Source organism: Phacochoerus africanus, chromosome 2 (genome assembly GCF_016906955.1).
Source record: "Phacochoerus africanus isolate WHEZ1 chromosome 2, ROS_Pafr_v1, whole genome shotgun sequence".
NCBI lineage: Eukaryota > Metazoa > Chordata > Mammalia > Artiodactyla > Suidae > Phacochoerus > Phacochoerus africanus.
Genome location: NC_062545.1, coordinates 195,307,637 through 195,330,096, shown reverse-complemented (window position 1 = coordinate 195,330,096; position 22,460 = coordinate 195,307,637). Strand labels below are relative to the sequence as shown.

Below are 22,460 nucleotides of genomic sequence, written 5' to 3'. Positions count from 1 at the left end.
AGCCCAGGACTATCAGAGATTACCAAACACAGTCCAATCTCCAGGGAGGCCACCAGAAGTCCTCACTTGGCAGGACCATCTTAGGCATGACATTCTGAGGGGACTCCAGGACCAGCTTGTTGCACACCTTTAGGGCTGCTAGTCTTTGGGGTGCCAGCGGGTATGGTGCCTCACGAGTTGCGCAGTGTGACCTTCCTTGGGTTTGCAGAGAACACTGTGTTTCTCCTACCTCCTCTCACTGCAGTATGATCCCCTATTCACTGGTGAGTTCATCCCAGCAAAACAGCTCCTGGAAGATGCAATATAGACCTGAGGAGTTTTTTTTTTTTTAATGCTTTTTAGGACCACACCTGCAGCATATGGAAGTTCCCAGGCTAGGGGTCAAATTGGAGCTACAGTTGCTGGCCCACGCCACAGCCACAGACACTTGGGATCCTAGCCACATCTGTGACCTATACCACAGCTCACAGCAATGTCAGATCTTTAACCCACTGAGCAAGGCCAGGGATTGAACCCACAACCTCATGGTTACTAGTCAGATTCCTTTCCGCTGAGCCACTGTGGGAACTCCTGACCTGAGAAGTGTTTTAAAATATGAAGTGTGCATTAGTGCAAACTGGGGCTCAGTTACTTGCTCACATACCCAATATCCATGCAAACCTGAGCAAGCCTAGGCAAGTGACTTATTTCTTTCTGCAATTAAGTTTTCTTAGTGGCAAAAGGGGGATAATTATAGCACCTGCTTTATCATGAGATAATCTATATTAAGTGTTCAGCACAGCATCTGAAACATCATGTCGTCAATAAATTAACTACTGTTCTTCTTGTCATTGTTATTGAGGGCAGTACCATCTTATATTAAAATTTTAATTTCTTCTGCCACACTGCAAGCATCCAGCAGATATTGGTTAAATCAACTGATACACAAGAAAGATAGGGCCATTGGTTAACCCAGGGATGTTAGACTGTCACCGCTGGGCACACTTCCCACCGACCTATTATAGAATCTCACTGAAAGGGAGTAGAGGAGTGTTCAGTCTTCCAGTAGGAAAGAAAAAGCCTCTTTAACTGAAATAACTTGATCCTTTGTCTTGTAATTGCCCCCCACCCCCGCAATTTCCAGGAACACATCTTTTATAATTAATAAGCATTTATTTTTAGGGATGTCCTTTGAGCAACAAGTGGAAGGACATCTCCATCTCTTGTTTTGAATCTTCAGAGGCCACTAGAACTCCCAGGGATGAACTGTGCTCCTTCCTCCACATGAAGAACTCTCTCATTTGTCATTTTCCTCAGCTTTCAGAGTCTGGAAGGATCAGAAGAAAATGAAACTCTTTTTTCCTGTTGAATTCAGCAGTTAAGGAGTGCCTGTCAGCACAGAGGCATAGCTTCTGGAGTTATTGAGAAATCTGTTGCTAGGACACAGTCTTAATTTGTTTGTACACTTTTCAGGAGAGCAGTGGGTATACTTTCACAGAGAGAAACTGAGGCTTAAGAGAGAAAAGTCAGTGGAACATTCGTGATGTAGAGGATTAAACCTCAAGCAATTATCTGATTGGTTCCTTTAGACTAGAAGCTTTCAAAGCATGGTCCCCAGACCAAGGGCATCAGTGTTACCTGAGAATCGTTAGACATGCACATTCCTGGGCCTCACCCAGCCTTGCTTGAATGGCAGAATTGCTGGGAAGTGGCCCACAATCCATGCTTTAACATGTTCTCCATGTTATTTTGATGCTTGATAACATATCAGATCCACTGCTCTAGACTCTAGACTTGTCCAGTGGGTCTCAACCTTGGCTGCACATTGAGAATAACCTGGAAGACTTTTAAAAATCCCATGATGCCCTGGTATCACTGCAGACCAATTAAATCAAAATCTCTGGAGGTGGGCCCCAGGCATTGATATTTTTAAAATCCCCTCAGGAGATTCCATTGCACAGACAGGGTGGAGAATACTAGCAGAGAGGATGTTGTTGTTGCAAATAACAGAAACCTGCTAAAGTAACTCAAGGTGGAAGTTTTGAAGGGAAAAAAGTCCAATAAGGTCTTATCAGAACCGGAAAGCATTGAAACCCCAGTGCTTCTTCTTTCCATCTCTCATGTTCTCTTTCTGTGGCCACATTTTCTGTTTTCTGCTTTTCTCTTCACATTTGCTTTACGAATATTCATTCTTTCTGCCTCTTCATTATTTGTCTTGTCCTTTGACCAACTCCTTCCTCCGAACCCTGCATGAGCTTTTGGTTTGAACACCCAAAGCTCAGTGACATCTAGAAGCTGGGGAGATATATTTTTTCATAAGATTTTAAGTTGAAACTATGAATTAAGGATTCCACAAATAATAAAATAATTCTTTATTCTTTTCTTTTCTTTTTTGGCTGGACCCAGGGCAGGTGGAAGTTCTCAGGCCAGGGATCAAACCTGAGCCACAGCAGTAACATTGCCAAATCCTTCACTGCTAGTCTACCAGGGAACTCCATGATTTTTTTTAAAGAAAAAAAAATACTCTTCTGCTAACAGAGAATTTATAGTGTAATTTAAAAATCCCCCTGCCCAAATAAAATAGTAGCTTTCTATTATTGACAATTAAGAGAGAGGGGGAGGAAAAGAAATTAAACATGGAGAACAGCTTCAAGTGCTTTAGCTCTTAAAACTCTCATCTCATAGATAACTTGTTCTGTCCAGAAATCTGCCTCTTGCCTCCTGATCAAGCATGCTTTCCTTGTCTGGCAGCCACCTGCTTCCAAAAATCAGTCTTGACATTGCTGAATTCTTCTTGCCTTCATGGCTCACCAACTAAGCAACACACCTTATCAGTTCTAGCTTGCCATCAGAGAGTTAGTTTTCATCTCCTATTATGACCAGACAGACCATCTACCTAAGTGCTCTTTTATATTCTCTTATATGTATCTGTTTATTTATGACTCCATACATGCATCCTGAGTGTTCTGGGCCATTCCTGCTATCAACAGCTTCCTGTTCAACATATGAACTATAGCACTTGATCTTCTTTCAGATGGTAGGTGTAATCATCATCTCTTCTGACTGCTCAACCAGTAACATTGTTGATAGCAATTTATCCAGCTTTTGCTGAAATTTTTCCAAAGAAAGGAAGTTTTTAAAATTGTGACACAGCATTGCAAGGCAGCTATAACCATAGAGAGTTGTTTCCTGCTGGTAATAAATATTCAAGAACGAAATTTAATATTGGAGCTAGAATCTATGTCCCTAGTCCATATTCTCCCTTCCTTTTACTTTCATATGCTCGTTGAAATGATAGCAAGTGCACTTATTCATGTTTCAAATGGGAGCATTTATAAATTTGGAGGACTGCTATTGAGACTCCACTGAGTCTTCTTTTTTCCTGCAGTAGGCATCTCCAATGTCTATAGCCGTTCTATGTTTGCAAACATTCCCATTTCCTTTGGCTTTCCTCTCTACAGATGTATCCCAGGTGGTTTCAAAACACTGTATTAGATATAAATTGACCAGTATGAGGTACACTGGACTGATTGTTCTCCTAATGTATGGCCACTTTCCTTCTTCAGAAGCAATTTGTGATGAGATTAATTTTTCATATCCATGGCTACTGATTCATTCTGAGCAAACTGTCACCCTAAACCTCCAAATTGCTCATTCAAAACCTGCTTCTTAGCTAAATGTCTCTTTTACTTGTGCCACAATGTGAGTCTAATTCTAGGAGCTGTATTTATTCCAATTTAAGTATTTCTGTTTCTGGTAATTCTGCTCTCTTTGCCACTTACAATTTCTGCTTGTGTCTACTCTGCTATCAGTTGTCTTTAATTCTGTATTGTTAGCAAATTTGACAAACACCTTAAGTTACCTATTCTGTCTCCTTATGACACAGACTACATCAAATGTGAGGAACTGCCCCCATTAAAATATCAGAACTTCTATCTTTTGAAACACACAAATGTGTATGTATCAGGTGTTAATTTTAAGCATACAGATCACACTATGACAGGTTGATAAACAAAATGAACACGCCATATAACCACTAAACAAATCAAGAGATAGAACATCACCCACAACCCTAGATACTAAACAAAAATATAATGTTCCCCTACCTCCAAACATAGATGTTACTCTAATTTCTATCACCATATTTTGTTTGGTTTTGAAGGTTATATGTGTGTACCATTTTGTATCTTGCTTATTCTTTCATCCTCAATGCTGGACAGTATTCTATTGAAGAATTATATCCTAATTAATTAATCCATTCCACTGTTTACAGATTTAGCCTACTGGAAATAGTGCTGCTATGTATAGTTTTGATAACTGTGGTGCCCAATGTCTGCATTTCTGTTGGGAGAGTTCTAGAATATGTGCATATTCAGCTTCGGACGATACTCCCGGATTGTTTTCCACAGTAGTGGTACAGATTTACAGTCAGACAAGCTGGGTTAGAAAGTTCCAGTTGCTCTGTGTCTTGGCCAAAGCTAGGTCTTTTCATGATGTTAGCAGTCCTAATAACCTATTAGATACAGTGGCATTTCATTGTGGTGTTTACACTACATTTCCTTGATATTAATGAGGTTGAGTATAGTTTTCTGTGCCTAATAGCCATTTAGGTATTCTCTTCTGTGAAATCTCAATTCCAGGCTTCTTGCCCATTTAAAAACTGGGTTGCCTCTTTTTTTTTATTTTTCTTATTGACATATATGCATTTTCTATATGAATTATTTGTTGGATATAGGTACTACCACTATGTTATTTCACTCTTTGGTCTCTGCCTTTTCACATTGTTCATGGTGCCTTTGGATCAACAGAAGTTCTTAATAGAATAGATCTAATTTTGAAATATTTTCGTTTATGTTGAGTTCTAATTCATGTCCTCGATAAGAACTCTTTTCCAACTCCAAGGTCATACATGGTAGCCTGTTATTATTTTATCTTCCATGTTAAGTTCTGTAATCCATATAGATACTTTTCAACATATTGTGAGGATAAATATTTTTATTTTCTCCAGTTTTACATGGGAATCCACATCTCCTATGATCACCCTTTCCTCAGTGCACCAGTGTCAACTTTGTCATGAATCTAGTGACCACATATGAGAGTCCCTCCTTGGAATATCTACTTTCCTCCACTGATCCATTTATATATTCATTCACTAACAGTACTGTCTGAAGTACGGCAATTTTAAAAGAAGTTTTGATACCTATATGCAATTTGTCTGATTTTCTTATCCTTTTTCAAGACTGTCTCAGTTATTCTTGGCTCCTTGCATTCCCGTATTGGTTTAGGATCAACTTGCAAGTTTCTCCAAAATAAAAAACAAAGCAAAACATATACCCTCTGTAGATTTTGATTGATATTGAATTGAACTTAAGTAGATAAATTTGCTAAGAATTTAATTTTTTTCATTTTTCTCAATGTGTCTTGTACCTCTTTATATTTACTATGAGTTAGTACTTCTCTACTATTTTAAGTACTATTTTAATTTTATTTTTTCCAAGAACTTGGCAATTATTTTATTCATTGCACAAGGTGATTTTTTTTTGCTTTTTTTTAAAAAAATTGTTGTAGTATAGTTGACTTACAATGTTGTATTAATTTCAGGTGTACAACAAAGTGATTCAGTCATACATCTAAAATATCCATTCTTTTTCCCATGTGGATTATTACAGACTATTGAGTAGGTTTTCCTGTGCTATACAGTAGTTCTTATTAATCATTGATTTTATAGGGTAGTGTGTATATGTTTTTCCCACCCTCCCAATTCCTCCCTACCCTGAAGGATTCACCTATGGTTACCATAAAATTGGTTCTGAAATCTGTGAGTTTGTTTCTGTTTTATAAATAAATTACTTTGAATAACTTTTATTAGAATCCATATATGTGATATCATATGATACTTGTCTTTCTCTGTCTGACTTACTTCACTCAGTGTGAGAGTCTCCAGGTCCATTCTTGTTGCTACAAATGGAATTTTTTTCATTAAAAACATTTCGCAGAGTTCCCATCGTGAAGCAGCAGACACGAATCTGACTAGGAACCATGATGGTGCAGGTTCGATCCCTGACATTGCTCAGTGGGTTAAGGATCCAGCATTGCCGTAAGCTGTTGTCACAGATGCATCTCGGATCTGGCGTGGCTGTGGCTGTGGCATAGGCCAGCGGCTACAGCTCCGATTCAACCCCTAGCCTGGGAATTACATATGCCACAGGTGCAGCCCTAAAAAGACCAAAAAAAAAAAAAAATCACTGTTTTTAACGGTCGAATAATATTCTGTTGTATGTATGTACCACATCTTCTTTATCTATTCCACTGTCATTGGACATTTAGGTTGCTTCCTTCTCTTGGGTATTGTAAATAGTGTTTCAGTGAACATTGGGGTACATATATCTTTCTGAATTATTTTTTTAATTTAGACTTTGATTTGTACATTGATAGTACATGTAAATTCACTTGATTTTTATATGTTGACATTTTAGCCTATGATTTTGTAATAATTTGCAGATTTTTGACGTTCTACATTTTACAATGTTTATGTAGGAAAATAAAGATAATTTTATTTACTTCTTTCAAATCTTGTACTTTCTTTTTTTCTTCTGTTTTTTTTTTTTTTTCTAAATTGTGTCATCAAATGCAATTGATGATACTCAGGACTAGGTCTTGTGTTGACTTCATGGAGAAAGTGTGATATTGCATCAAATATTGTACTACTGGCTATTTTGTAGTTAGTATTTATTTAGGTTAAGGAAATCCCTTCTGTTCATAGATGCTAAGAGATTGTTTATTATTTTTTAATCCTTTAGTATTTATCTAGGTTAAGGAAATCCCTTCTGTTCATAGATGCTAAGAGATTGTTTATTATTTTTTAATCCTTTAGTATTTATCTAGGTTAAGGAAATCCCTTCTGTTCATAGACGCTAAAAAATTGTTTATTATTGAAGTTTATCAAATGTTTTAGGAATCTGTTATTTAGTTCTTTATTTTGTAAATGTACTGAATTACACTGAATTATTTTTGAATGTTGAAACAACCGAACATTGTATTCCAGATTTTAACTAAATGTTATGATGAGTATTTTTTCCTTTTTTTTATTTTGAAACAACTTTAGACTTACAGAAAATTTCCAAAAATAGCATAGAGAGTATGCGTATATGCTTCATCCAGTTTTCCCAATGCTAAAGTTTTGCACAATCTTGTTACAATTCACAAAACTGAAAACTAATGTTAAAACAATGCTATTAATAAAATTACAGACTTTATATGAATTTCACTAGTTTTTGCACAATGTTTTTTGTTTGTTTCAAGATCTAATCCAGAATCCCTACTATATTTAGATTTTATGTTTCCTTCATCTTGTCTGTGAGATCCCCTCTGACTTTCCTGTCTTTTATGACATCAAAAACTTTGAAGTGTATTGGTTATTTTTTTGCTTGTATTCATATGACTTTATTGTGAGTGTATCTATTATTGGTAATTTTTACCCTGATCACTTGGGTATGGTAGTGTATGCCAGGTATCTCCATCATAAAGTTATTGCATTTCCCTTTGTGACTAATAATATCTTGGAGGAGATAGCTTTGACACTATGCAAATAATCTTTTTTCTCTAAACATTTTTCCTACTAGTTTTAGCTTCCATCGATGAATCTTGCCCATTATTACAGAGATATTCTAGTGGTGATTTTCTATTTATTTTACTCCTTTTATATTTATTAATTGGAATTTGTCTGTAAGGAAGACTTGTCCCTTCGCCTGTATGTACGTATGTATGTTTGTATGTATGTATGTGTGTATGTATTCAATGAGTTTTTTATATCAGTATGGACTCATAGGTACTAGTTTTATTCTGTGGGCTATAATTCTTTCCTACCATAATCTATTCTATTGATCAAATTATTCACATTTTATCATTTGGAGTGATTTTGCCTTGGCTCGTGCGCCCTTCCCTTTGAAATATTTCTTCCTTTTTTGGTATCACAAGATGTGTGATTCTTATAATTTTTTTTTTTTTGCTTCAGCCCTGGGGCAAATTGATTATTTGTGCCAAAATAATTTTTTCTTTTCCTGGTTCCTCTTATTAGAGAGTGGTGTTAAAAACCAAGATCTGGGCACTAGGTGTGCTCATTATTATTGAGGTGAATTCATTTCAAGACCTTCTCAAAGACCAGTTTATATTAAACTCACATTTAATATATATAACTCATATTTAATATATATAGATACTAGCTCATGTGTTAAAACATTAGTTTTTATTTCTGTATTTATCTATCTGGAGATAAATTTAAAAAGCCAAGGGTTCTTAGTGATACCTCTAATTTAAATCCACTGCCAGAGGGTTTATTCTAATCCTCATGGTACCACTGTCTATAACTTCTTTCTATAACAATAAGAGCACTGGTTCTCATAATATATAATTTGTACTCTTATTTGTTCATCCCTGGGCTACATGTAGTGTAGTTTCAATATTAAGAATTCATACTCCTGTAATAAATTATCAATAAGACCAGAATGTTTGTGTACAGATTTTTTGTCTTTATTCTTACAATGCTATTTGGAAAATATTTTCCAAAATAACTTAGGTTAGTTCTTTTCTACTCTACCCTTTTTATATGATTGTTATTAATTTGTAATGCAGATAGGTTCATTTGTTATAGTTTCTATTTCATTTTAGATTTTCCCCACTCCAGCATCCTAGTTAATTTTTTGAAAATTTATATCCAGTAAAATTCAGCCTTTATAGTATACAGTTGTGTGAGTTTTGACAAATGCTTGTAGTTATGTGTGTCCACCACCACAGTTATGATATAGTATGGGTCCATCATCCCAAAAATTCCCTGTGCTACATCTTTGAGGCTAACCTCTTCCCCCATTTCCTACCCTTAACAATCTTCTTTCCATACTATAGTTCCCCTTTTCCATAATGTCATATAAATGAAAATATACAATATGTAATTTTTTTTGTTCTGTATTCTTTCACTTAGCAAAATGTATGTACAATTTATCCAAGTTGCCTTGTGAATCCTTGCTTTCTTCCTACTTTGATTTGCTAAGTAGTATTCCATTATTAGAATATGTTGCAGTTTTGTTTATACACCCCCTGGTTGAGAGAGATCTGGGTTAGTGGTTTTTGAAGATTTTAGTGGCTATGAGTGAGGCTGCTATAATCATTTACATAAAGGTTTTTAATGTGAACATACATTTTCATTCCTCTTGGGTAAATACCAAAGAGGGGGACTGATTATAAAATAAGTGTATGTTTAACTTTGTAAGAGACCTCAGACAGACCAACGATGAGATTTGGTCAGTAGTTTGCTTATTTATCTAATCTTACAGTCTTTAATTTTTTAATTAGTGTGTTTTGACCATTTAAACTTAATGAGATTGTTGATACATGTGATTTGAGATCTACCATCTTCTCTCTGTTTACTTGTTTCATCTATTTTCTACTTCCGATTTTCTAAATTTTTCTGATTTTTCTTGTGTTAATTGAGTATTTTTGTATCCATGAGTGAATATTATTTATACTCCTTAAATTTCTTTTAAGCCTTATCATTTACAGTATCTGTATTTAATTAATTACAATCTACCTTCAGATAATATTATGCTGCTCCATGTGTAGAATAATTACCTTACAACAGAATATTCACAATTTCTTTCTACCTAACTTTGTGCTATCATTGTGGACTATTTGATTTTACATATGCTGTAAACATATACTACACTGCCTCTATTTTACTTTAGACCCTCAGTTACATTTAAGAGAAATTGAAAACAAAGGAGAAAAAAGATCTTACCTTCATATGTTTCATTTCTACTGCTTTTCCAGTACTTTGATTCAAAGAAACTGTAACTTTTTGACACCAAAATAATCAATAGGTTCCCAAACTTTTACATCAGGAATCAGAAAAGATAGCTGCTTTGCATCAAAAGGGGCCTTATTCTCCAATGCCCTTTTCATAAGTGGCCAAGTCAGATAATGGAAAAATAAACACCTCTCAAGGACAGAGCATAGATTTACAGAGGAAAAAAAAATGCCCAGAGATCCTCTGACCAGAGCAGAACTAGGCCCTAATCAACCAACTGGCCCTGCTCACAATGTATAGAAACCTCTGCCATTTCAGAATTTTTATGGACAAGAAGCTGCCTTGCTCATCCTATTCATGTTCTTTCAAACACAAGTGTTTATTGGGGATGATGTTTACTCTTTCAAACATGGATGTACGTTAGTAGAAGGAAGATGACTTGCCTTTTTTGTTCATGGATCAGAAGGAGACCCATGAGAGGTATAGAAACTGTCTTGGGACCTTGAACTGAGAGTCTAATACTTTGATAAGATGACCAGTTCAGAGTGTCTTCCTTTGGTGAAAAAGTAAGTGCATTTTTTATGTGGGAGGAAAGGAAGCAAATATTTAGAACAAGAGAAAAAATTACTGGAGCGCTTAGCTTTTGCTGGATAATAAACCACCTCAAAACTTAGTGGCTTAAACAAAAATTATGCATTATTTCTAAAGGTATTTCATGGAAATCTTCTAGGTAAACTGGGTGATTATTCTGGTCTGAGCCAGCTTGGCTAAGGCTAGATCTCGATGGTCTAGGATAGACTGATTCACAGGTCCAGTAGTTGGCTTGATAGCACCTAGGTCAATGGATAGGAGTGAGGAGAGTGACTTTGTGGTGGGGGTGAGTTTGAATCATTTCTCTGATTACCTAGCAGGTAGTCTGTGTTCCTTCCCATGGCAGTTATGTTATAAGCATAATATTTGCTAATGCTATTGGCCAAGAGATGTAACATGGCTGAGTCCAGCTGAAAGGGCTGATAAAATATACTTTACCTCTTGATGTAGGTGAAACACAATCCATTGCAAAAGGACATGCATACAGGGAAGGGGAGAATTTAAGGTCACTTTTTAGATTTACTTAATGTTTCTCAATTATTAGCCTCTTTCCCTGTAATGGAATTTCATGTCATTGCCCTCGGTCATGTGACTTGCAGAGCCCCCTTTTAGGAGGAATATACTTTCCCATCCCATTTCCAGTAGGATTGACCATGTGACTTGCTTTGGCTAATGAAATGAGAGCAGGCATGCTATTTGTCATGCCTCAATAGAAGCTTTCCGAGTTACAGCATGATTCTCTCTTTGATCTTTATTCCCTTTGCCACAATATTAGTATGTTCCAAGCTGGCACTTCTTTAGCCTGGATCCTAAAACAAAGAAGATATGCTGAAAAATAAACCTTTGTTTCCTAAGCCATTGAGTTTGATGGTTATTTATTTATGTATTTTTTACCACATCAGACCTGACAGAAAAGAAATTATGGTGATTTATTAGCTCCACTTTTTTATATTTAATCTGTTACTTTTAAATGGACATTTATATACTGACTTTCAAAATTATATAAAACTCACATTTTTTGAAGTCTATTTCTATTTTGACCCTGTCTCCTCCCCTGTCACAAGTAAAACTCTCAAAAGAGCACTACATGACATATTTCCTTATATCCTGCTCAGTTCCAAGCCCCTTCCAATCTACCTTCCTCTGTGACAACCCTACCAATGGAACTCCTGCTGAAGTCACCAGTGGTCCCCTGTGCCTGGTTTTATTAAATGAACAGTATCTATCAAAGAAAGTTGACATTTTAAACATTTAAGAAATGAAGAGATTTAGTTTCTCCTTTGTTTGGCCCTTGTAGGTGTTCTGTGATTTCCATGGTCACTCCCAAAAGAAGAATGTGTTTCTTTATGGTTGTAGCATCAAGGAGACCTTGTGGCAAGCAGAGTCCACTGTGGGCACATCAGACCTCTCAGAAGATGTCAGCTACAGGGTGAGTCATTAGAGGGAATGGCCCCAGATATTTCATGTCCATATACTTGCCTTTGAGACATGATCAAACCATTATTTTCTTAAATAAGCATTTTGATTATTTTAACTATAGGATTATAGTACAAGCAGGTTGAAGGCATGTGTAACCTCTCCACATTTTTGATGAATAATGCTTCCTGCCTGGTCACTCTGAATTTGTTTTTTTCTACATGATACAATACAGCACATAAGATATTAGGATTGGAGACAGGAAACCTCATTTTAATCCCTGGCTTCATAATTATTCCCTGAATGACTATGAGTCATTAACATCACCTCTCTGAACTCCCATTCTGTCACCTGTAAAGCAAGGATAGAGGAAATACTGTCCCTGTTATATATTTATGGAAGAAAACAAAACAATACTGAATTTGAAAGGCTCTTAAGTATATACGAAGGGATGAACAAATTTAGGGCTTTAGGCCACCTTCATTCCTCTGCGTGGGCATACTATAAAAAGTAGAACAGCAGTCTGCGAACCTAATTCTATTTTTCTGGGTTCCAGTGCTTCGAGTTTGCCTATGCCCCCGCCCTATACTGAATCAAAGAGGAGGTTAAGGAGGGGTAAAGAAGGAAAGACTTCTTTCTGTCAGGTTAAAGTTAATAGGGTATTGCTTACTGGAAATTAGGAAGAAGTGGAAGAGGCCAAATTATCTAAACATAAAATAGAAACAGGACTTTGTTTCAAATTTATATAAGAAAAAGATAAAAAAATTATACCAGAAAAGCCTACAGTTCTCCTTCACTTTTACACAGAACACTTCATTTCTGGCACTTTTGGAGACTAAGTGTTTGGATTTTTCCCTCCCCCAAGCAATTCTGCAACATTCATGGTGTCCTACAATTCAACTCAATACTAACACTGTCTACCTGGAGATGGATCTGTCAGATCCCTCAGGTTAAGGGCTCAGTCCTAGGATACTCTCCCACCTCACCCCCACTTCAGACGCCATTTGCAAGAAGCAAGTTCCTAGGTTACCCACAACTTCTTGGCTACAAATCAGAGGTTCCATAACCTCCTCCCAGTTGAATTCGATTATTGCTGGAAAAGCTCACAGAACTCAAAACAAACACTTAAATTTAACCGTTTATTAGAGGGTATGATAAAGGGTACAGGTGAACAGCCAGATAAAGAGATAATGTAGCATGGAGTCTGGGATGGTCCTGAGCTTCTGTCCCTGTGGAGTTTGTGGGGTGCACCACTTCCTGGTATATGGAGTTCTACCAGCCTTGGAGGTCCCAGAACCCACAGTATTTGGGTCTTATGGTGGCTTCCTCACTTCACTAGGCATGCTCACTTATAAACTCCATTTCCAGTCCCTCTCTTCTTCCTAGAGAAGTGGCCATCAGCCTTGATCCAGGACCCATTCAGGAGCCCACTCAGAGCCACCTTATCAGAACCAAAGATGCTCCTGTTTCTCTCATCTCATAGGCATTTTCAAAGGTTTTAGGAATCTCGTGTCAGGATAAGGACGAAGAACTAATATATGTTTCTTACTGTAAATCATGATATCACAATTATGATAGTACCAACCCTTTCTAAATCCCTTATCGTTTTGAATATAGGAACTTTGTGTGAAATAACCTTCATTTACAGTGTTAATGAATATTAAAAGAGGTTAAAATGCCATTTCATCTAGAAATGGTTTCCCCATTTCCTAAATTTTTCTTAACCCTCTTCATGCATGTCTTTTAGAAGCATGAATTCTGTTGATCTGTAGAATTTTCCCAAGGCTATTAGAGCAGAATCAATAGCTTATCCTCAATGTCCTATTTACTCTAAGGCTCAGCCAGAGTACTGGTGATAAACCTCAAGAAGCTTAAATCTTACTCAGGAAACTAGTTTAGTCAATCAATACATTCATCTGGGCAGGTTATGCTGACTTTAATAAAATTATCTTTTATGCATTATATATCCTAAAATGAAAGAATCTGTACTATACAATCTTAAACACAGAATCACCATGAATTTTAGCTCTCTTTTTTCCAAGAGAAAGTTAACAATTTTCATAGATAATAATAAAACTTCCCGCAACGACTCATGATGATTAAATAAGTAAATGCATGTAAAATACACACATTCTGGGGAAAGATATCTATAATAATCTTAATGTTTGGGAAACTGAAATTAAGTTTAAAGGCACAATACAAAGATTCAGGGGAAGAATTGAATGTTCCCAGCCTTCTTTCCCCACCTAAGCTGGGAGATCCCAGGAAACATTGAAATAAGACTCCAAAGGATCAATTCATGTGTAGAGTTAATCAGTTTCCTATTCATTTACAAAATAACACATAACAAACAAATAACCCCCAGTTATCATAGCTATCAACATCTTCATTGCTCACTCTAACATAGATCCATTTGTGGGAAATCAAAAGGAAATGAAATAAGGACTTTGCTGTAAATGAGATCGTTTGAAGCCCATTATTTAGTGAATGGATAAACTGTCCCTGTGGAGGTGTAAGAGGGTACTCCCACTGCACTTTGTAAATCTCACATCCTCCAGGCTCCAGTGTAAGGATATAGTTTATAGAGCTCTCCAAGATATATGCCATTAACTCGAGTGTTCATTTGGAGAGAGGCTGTACTAGCTAAGAAAACAAGGTTCACTTAAGTAAGAAATGAGAGATCATTTAAGTGATGTCAGATTAAACTTTTTTGCAACAAGATAAAACACTGATAAATTGAAACTATATTCAAATTTCTCAATCACCTTAGTTGCCCTAAAGTGTACACGCACACACACATATATATATGTATATATTATATTAATGTCCATGTAAGCCATCTTCTAAAGGTCTGGACTAGCAAATTCAGTAAATAGTTCTGAAGGACCTTATAGCAATATGGTTTTGTTTGCAGAGATTTATTTCCCTGTGAACAAGACAGAAACCTGCCATCATGGAACTTCTAGGCTGCAGAGAAGATAGGAAATAAACAGCTAATTACACATACAATACTTTAGCTTGTGATGAACACTTTGAAGAAAAAATTTGGGTTGAGGGATCCCAGGGTGAGAGGGACAAGCATAGATACATGAACACAATCAGGAGGCAATTGGAGAAAGTCAAGGGAGGGTGACCTTAGCATTTCATTTCCCTTAAAACATGATGCTGTAGGTCTGGAGCCTAATAGGAAATTAGAGATCATGGTAGATTTAATAATAATTGCATGAATATATTCTTATGTTTTATAATATAATTAATAATTACATGCAATTATATATAATTATATTAATATAATTGTTATGTTAAAAATGGAGGCAATAGTCAGAGATATAAAGAAACTGGTTCAGTGTTCTATAAATGAACAAAGCTGCATTTCTCCAAAAATAATTCCTTAATTTACATTCTAATCAATGTGTTCTGCTTCTCTACCTTCTCCCTACACCTTGTCCAAAGGCCTGATGTTTTGCTGTTTGTTATCTAAGGTATATAATCGTATATTATGTGCTAGTTTGTGGAGATTCTGTCAACACTGAAGTGAAAGAACCCTTCTTATTCAGAACAAAAGTTCTGAGCTAAGTGCAGTGTTCCTGTTTTCCCCAAGACTTGGCATCGATCAACTATGAGACATCACATTGGAAGATGGAAAGGTCCAGTGACTAGAAGTCCCCTCTCTGTCAATCTAAGTGGCAAGGCTGTACCGGTGCCATGCGATGGAGATTAAGTTATCTCACATAATGCTTTTCTCCCCTAGGAAAATATGGTATATATGAATTAAGACAGTATGGGTTTTAAAAGTTTAACAGTTGGTCCAGTTTCAGATTTATGGATCGTAGGGTGAGACTGAAAAGTTCATTTGGCAGTTACACTTTCTCAGGAAACATGTGAATTTTCTATGTACTTTTGCTCAAGAATCCTCAGTGGCCTGTATGTCTGAGATAAGTGATAGCTGGTAAGGCTGGATGGAATCACTCTCTAAATTTCAGGTCCCTATAAGTCTGTGGCTTTCTGTGGGGATCAACTGAGCAAGGAATGAGGCTGAAGGTGTGTTGCAGCATTGTTCCACCTTGATATAAGATGTAGTTGAAAGATCATAGACTTTGGAGTTGGCCACATTGACATTCGGAGCCTATTCCAGACACTTTGTAATTGGATTTAATCTAATTCTTTCTAGCTTTTCTAAGCCTCAGTTTCCTCATCATTAAAATGATTTTTTAAATGGCTATCCATTAATTACAATTTATATAAGATTTGTAGCAGCATTCATTAAGTGCTTGATATATTGGTAATACTTAATAAATGTTAAGAATTTTTTTTCATTTTTTCAGCCATACCCACAGAATATGAAAGCTCCTGGGCCAGGGATGAAATCCCAGCTGGAGTTTTGACCTATGCCACAGATATGGCAATGCTGGATCTTTAACTCACTGAACTATGGCAGGAACTCCAAGAAGTTATTTTTTATGATGCATATTCCCAATCACCTGCAACTCATCATAATTTGATTTTTTTTAATTGTAGACTCTTCCCAAAATCCTTGATAAACTAGCACCAGCATTCACAATGAGCAGTTGCAGCTTCCTCGTGGAGAAGTCTCGAGCCTCCACAGCCCGGGTTGTGGTGTGGAAAGAGATGGGAGTGCCCAGAAGCTACACCATGGAGAGCAGCTACTGCGGCTGCAACCAGGGCCCCTATCAGGTATGTGAGGCTGCAGGATACGCTTGCATTCTGTCCAGCAGCAATACCCTATTCTCGGGGGCTATCACACATCTCTTGTTCCTGCTTTCTAGCCTGAAAGAGAAAGAAGTCTCCAGGTAGAGTCTGGCCCAGCTCCCCGATCTTGCAGAACTAGTTCAATGATTGCCTTCACTGGCGGCACAATCTGTGTTGATCCTGGGAGCAATTCGTGCATGATTTGGTTTCTCAATCATCTTCTCTTGCATGCAGGCAGAAGGGAGCCTCCTTTAGAAAGGCATCCCCGGCTTTTATGGAGCCTCTGTCTGACCCTGTTTTATGTATGACACCATTTTCTTTTCTTTCACAACAAGTGGACGAATCCCCATATGCATCATAGAAGGCAGGGGTCAGTGTGCAGATATTGTCAAGACATATGTGGATTGTGTTTCCCTGTCTTCTGTGCCTATCTAATTCAGCAGCTCTCTGTTATCCTGCCATCACCAGAGCAGACAGAAGTGTGTGCATGACATGGTCTCCCCAAGATGACTGGGTCCAGGAATCATGCTCTCACATCAAAGGAAAGGGCTCAAATAAATCATATGTTTTTCACAGCTATATTAACTGTATGGCAGCTGGACAGCTGTTAGAGCTGACTGTTCTAGCTGCTTGTCCCACTAGAAGAGCATAAATAAGGGACCGTGTAACAGTGCCAGGGTAATAGACTCCTTTAAATTTGTTAGGCAAGCTGACAGACTACTCCTTGGTGACTTCTCTTCAACCTGAAGAACACCCGGACCTCACCAGCATTAAAGTTTATTGTGTGGGCTTTGATACTTTCCTAGAACTGCCAGGAAGCACTTGGCATCTACACAATCTGGTGCTTGTAGAAATCTGTTAACTTTTAAAGGCAGTCCAGGGAATGACAAGTGATGAACATTATCTAACTTCCCACCTGGTCAAAGAGATTTTCTTATACAGGGATACTGAACCTCCCATTTTGGCTTATTAATGCTGAATAGTCATTTAGTGTGAACAGTAGCTTGAAAGAATTGCTTTTATTACTGAATTAATAAACTATTGGACCAAATTAATCCTTATTTATCCACATTAATCTGGTGCAGAATGAAAAGAGTCAGCGTGCTGGAGAGGCATGGGATTGGGCATTAAAGACCTCCATCATCTACTTGCCCCATGCAGCAAGCTGCTTCCTGTATGTTTCATATACTGAATGCAGATACTAATAAGGATTCTTCTCCTTCCCACTATACAAAATTTTTGTAAAAACCAAAACAAAATACATATGCAAATATCCGAAGATTATATAATCAGGAATCTGTTCACTCTCTTGACATTCAAAACCCATAGGATTGGGGAAAAAAAAAAAACAAGCCTGGAATACTGTGGCTCTAAGACCTTCTTGTTATAGACTTGTGCCTCTCTTGCTGTATGCTTCCTTATGGAAATGGGACAGTCACTTGTTTAAAAGACAACTTCATGCATTCTTCACAGATTTATTGGATTGGTGACTTTCATTGACTTTGTTTCTCCAAGCACCAATTCAGGCTAACAGCTTCTAGTCACATAAGTATCAGTGCCATTCACAATAAATCTACTGGACACTCAAAGTCCCTTGGAGCTACTGTTTGAAAACTAAATGACTCGTAGACTCAGGCCCTCACCAACTCTCCATCTTCCATGCAGCATGCAAGTGGCTGTTGGAAATGACAAACAATGAAAGAGTTTGCCCACTGGGACAGCTTTCAGATATGGGCTCGACATTTGCCCTGTGGAGTTTTCCACATGCCCTTTGCATGGAGTGTCTACAAAAAAGAATGGAGAAGAAACTGGCTAGAGAAAAGCCCAAATAGTACCAGATCTGGCTTTGCTTTAAAAACCCCATCCTTTATATGAAACACCTCTCCAAATGGATTGGTTTTCTCCTTCCCTTTGTTTTTCTGTGTTTCAAACATTGTTGAGTAACTGAGCAGAATTGCAGACAGTGAGCAAGGGAGTGGTGAGTAATTTTACATATGGGGGTGGGGTGCCCTAGGGGAAGGAAACCAGCCCAGCATTGGGTGTTTTGGTGATTTTTGTTGGAGGTATATAATGAAATCTATGAGCTATAAAGCAGTATAGAAATTTCCATCCTGAACATATTGCAAATGATTTTTGTACATTGAGAAGCTGAGTCCCAGTTGGGTCCTGAGGTTATTATTCTAAGGTCATCTTTCCGTTTTTTGTTTAGCATTACCATTTATCCAAAAGATGGAGGACACTTAAATACACCCACGAGGGGCATTCCTTCCTTCCTTCATAAGAATATAAATATTTTTGCAGTTTCTCTGGTTAACATGGCTTTAAAGTAGTTCCAATCATTTCTCCCCCAGCACACTAAGTACCTGATTTGTTACCATTGAAATGAAACATCATTTCTTACAGTGACACTTATGTTGGAACTGCATTAAAGAATATAAGCTATTACCTTCAAATAATTATTATTAATATATGTTTCTCTTCTATATTGCAGCCTATAGTTGGTTAATTTAAAAAAAAAATTCTCTTGCTTTTGTTTTTTGGGAATATTGTCTCTACTGCTAGGTTATATGCTTTGATACATACTTTGCATTGAATGTGGAGGGCCCACCCTCTGAGAAATTTACTTTCCATACCAGTATTAGGGACCGGCCTAAAACTGCTGAGGCTATTAAGGGGAAAAGCCAAAATGGAATGATGCTTCCTTTGGGGGGCTCATTCTTTAGCATGATCTGGTCTATGAGGACAGCGACAGCTGTGTGCTTCACATTGAGCATTTGCAACCTGGAGTCACATGCATGGTGTGTTTGCACATCTAAAGGTGTGTGATTGTGTCTCCTGAGCTGCCTGTGGCTTAGGAGGATAGTGTGAATGCTCCCACCCAAGCAGGCTGCTGATGTGCTCCTCGGCAGCAGTTCTGACTAGTGAGATGATGGAGAGGATCTTAGTCCGAGAAGGGATGGAAGATGAATGACTCAGCTGAGGTCTGGAAGACTGACTCAACTGGGTGTTTATATCCCCATCTGCAAACAGTTTCCTTGTATTGTGGCCCCTCCAGAAATCCACCCTCCTTACCACCAACACAAGGATCTTTCAGTAATACAAACCTACTCAAATTATAGTACTTCCCATAACCCTCCATTGCGCTATAGAAAATCCACCTCCTCATTATGATATGTAGGCCTTTTATAATCTCCTTGTTCTTTTTTTTTTTTTGGTCTTTTTAGGGGCTCACCAGCAGCATACGGAGGTTCCCAGGCTAGGGGCCCAGTTGGATCTGTAGCCGCCAGCCTATGCCAGAGCCACAGGAACAAGGGATCTGAGCTGCGTCTGCAACCTGCACCACAGCTCATGGCAATGCCGGATCCTCAACCCAATGAGTGAGGTCAGAGATAGAACCTGCATCCTCATGGATGCTAGTCAGGTTCCTTAATCACTGAGTCACAATGGGAACTCCTCCTTGTTATTTTTTTATACTCAATCCCTTCTTTAGTATAGAATAGGTATTATGTGTGTGTGACTGATGAATTAATAAGTGAACAAATGAATGGTGATTTCCACATAGGGTTGGATGATTTTCCTCTTTCATGGATAACTAGAAAAAAAGAAATAATCACCCTAATCCAAATGTGATTAGAAGAGTTGCTGCAAGCTGCAGTGTAGGTTGCACATGTGGCTTGGATCTGGAGTTGCCCTGGCTGTGGCATAGACCAGCAGCTGCAGTTCCAATTCGACTCATCCCCAAGCCTGGGAACTTCCATATATCACAAGTGGGCTGTAAAAAGAAAAAAAGAAAAAGAAAAACAAATGTGATTAGAAGCCATTCTAAAATGGTGATTTTAAGTGTTGCAATGGGTGAAGATGGAAAATGTATGGGTGAGAGAGGGAAATGTAAGAATGCAATTCTAAGACCTCTCAGGCCTGTCATTATATACATGATTTGAAAGCATCTAATGGCTTCTTTCCCAGAGAAAGGCGAGTCTAGTGCAGGTGTGGAATCTCACATGGCCACATTCTAATAACAGATGATGATTAGACAGGAAGACATCCACCCATACATGTGGGAGATGCTGTGATACACCTCCTAGCTCCCCCTGAAGAGATGCTCATTTCCCAAGGGGCTCACAGCTATGTCCACCACCAGAAATTGCTTGTAGCTGGTGGAAGCTGCCTTGCGTAAGGCCATGGCTCCTCTGTGTCAGTAGCCTATGTTCTATGGCTGATCTCTGTGGAGGTACAATGGCCTGGTCTCCTACCCCAGTTGGGGAAACTCCAAAAGGGGGCCATTCCAGCCCCAGAACTCCTTGTAGGATTGGCTGGGGCCTCTATTACAATTTCACTGAGGTTCACCTTCCACTTCTGACCAATTCTGTTTTCCTCACCACTCACAGGTGTTGCTAGGGAGAGTGCTCTCCCAATCCTTCTGCCAAACAACTTGAAAAAGTGATTTAAAAAAGGCTTAAATGAGAAAACATAAATGTTGGAGCTAAGAACTCCAGCTTTTGAAGATGGTTTGATAGGAATGAATTTTACATAAGAAATTCAATCCTCTTGCAAACTGTAGCATTTGGAATGGATGGGCAGTGGGACCCTACTGTACAGCATGGGGAACTCTGTGTGACTGGGTCACCTTGCTGTCCAACAGAAATTGAAGAAACATTATAAATCAACTATAATTTTAAAAAATCAAGTATATAAATATTTTTTAAAAAATAAATTCAGTTATTTCAACTTGGCTTTCAATGCTTGCAGGCTCTTTTACTCACACTCTTCTGCTCTTAGTTGTTTGGAGACACAGAATGAGAGATTGCAGCTTAATACAGGTCCTCCCATGCTGCTGTGGTCCAGAAGGGAGCTTGAGTTTATTAGTTTCCCATGGCTACTCTACAAGTCTGGTGGCTTGAAACAGAACACACTTATTCTATAACACTTCTGGGGGCTAGAAGCTGACATTAAGGGGTTGGTAACACCCAATTCCTTCTGAAGGCTCTGGGGGAGAATCTGGTGCATGACTCTCTTAGCTTCTGGTATGTCTTAGCTTGTAGATGCATCGCTCCAATCTCTGCCTTAGTCATCACATGGCCCTCTCCACTTATCTGCCTCTGTCTCTGTGTCTTCCATTCTCTTCTCATAAGGACGGAAGTCCTTATAAGGAACTGCAACTTCTTATAAGGAAGTCATTTTGCATCTGGGGCCCACACTACTCCAGCAGGACTTCATTGTAAATAACTACATAGCAGTGGCCTTATTTCCAAATAAGCTCACTTTGTGAAGGTCTTGAAGGAGACTAATCTGGGGGAGATGCTCTTCAACTTAGTACACAGGGTCAAGAAAGAAGAGACAGAATAGTTAGATCCAACAATCCCAAAGAGGTTTCTTATTTCTTTCTTCATATTGTCGTAATGTAAAGTCCCACACAAATTATAACCACTATTGTTTTCTCTTTACATTATGACTGAGAAAATGAGAAGTTTTAGATTTTCTTAGAACATCTTGGAAGATAAATTTGAGAGTCATGCCGTGGTTGACGAATGCTGATTAATACTACTTGAGTATTATAATATACAGTGCCTTTCAATAAGAAATAATAACCAACCCATGTATGGTATTTACTGCATGTTGAGCCCTTTGCATCTAAAGTTACTCCATTTTTGGAGCTTCTCATCATGGTGCAGCAGAAACGAATCCAACGGGGTTGTGGGTTCGATCCCTGGCCTTGCTCAGTGGGTTAAGGATCTGCCATTGCTGTGAGCTGTGGTGTAGGTTGCAGATATGGCTCAGATCCCACCATTGCTATAGCTATGGTGTAGACTGGCAGCTGTAGCTCCAATTGGACCTGTAGCCTGGGAACCTCCATATGCCCTGGGTGCAGCCCTAAAAAGCAAAAAAATAAAATAAAGATACTTCATTTTTGCTACAACACATCAAAAGACTGCAAAGCTGCTTTTATCATCATTATCATCATCAT

General features: G+C 38.0%; 1 protein-coding gene across 1 annotated transcript in view; it reads left to right on the top strand.

Moving 5' to 3' along the window:
* The window catches only part of AGBL1 (AGBL carboxypeptidase 1), a 794,103-nt gene that overhangs the window by 474,831 nt on the left and 296,812 nt on the right, over positions 1 to 22,460 (top strand). Inside the window, exons 20-21 of the mRNA XM_047767507.1 lie at positions 11,667 to 11,798; positions 16,304 to 16,480. Coding sequence (XP_047623463.1) covers positions 11,667 to 11,798; positions 16,304 to 16,480 — 309 coding nt within the window. The remainder of the gene's footprint in view (positions 1 to 11,666; positions 11,799 to 16,303; positions 16,481 to 22,460) is intronic.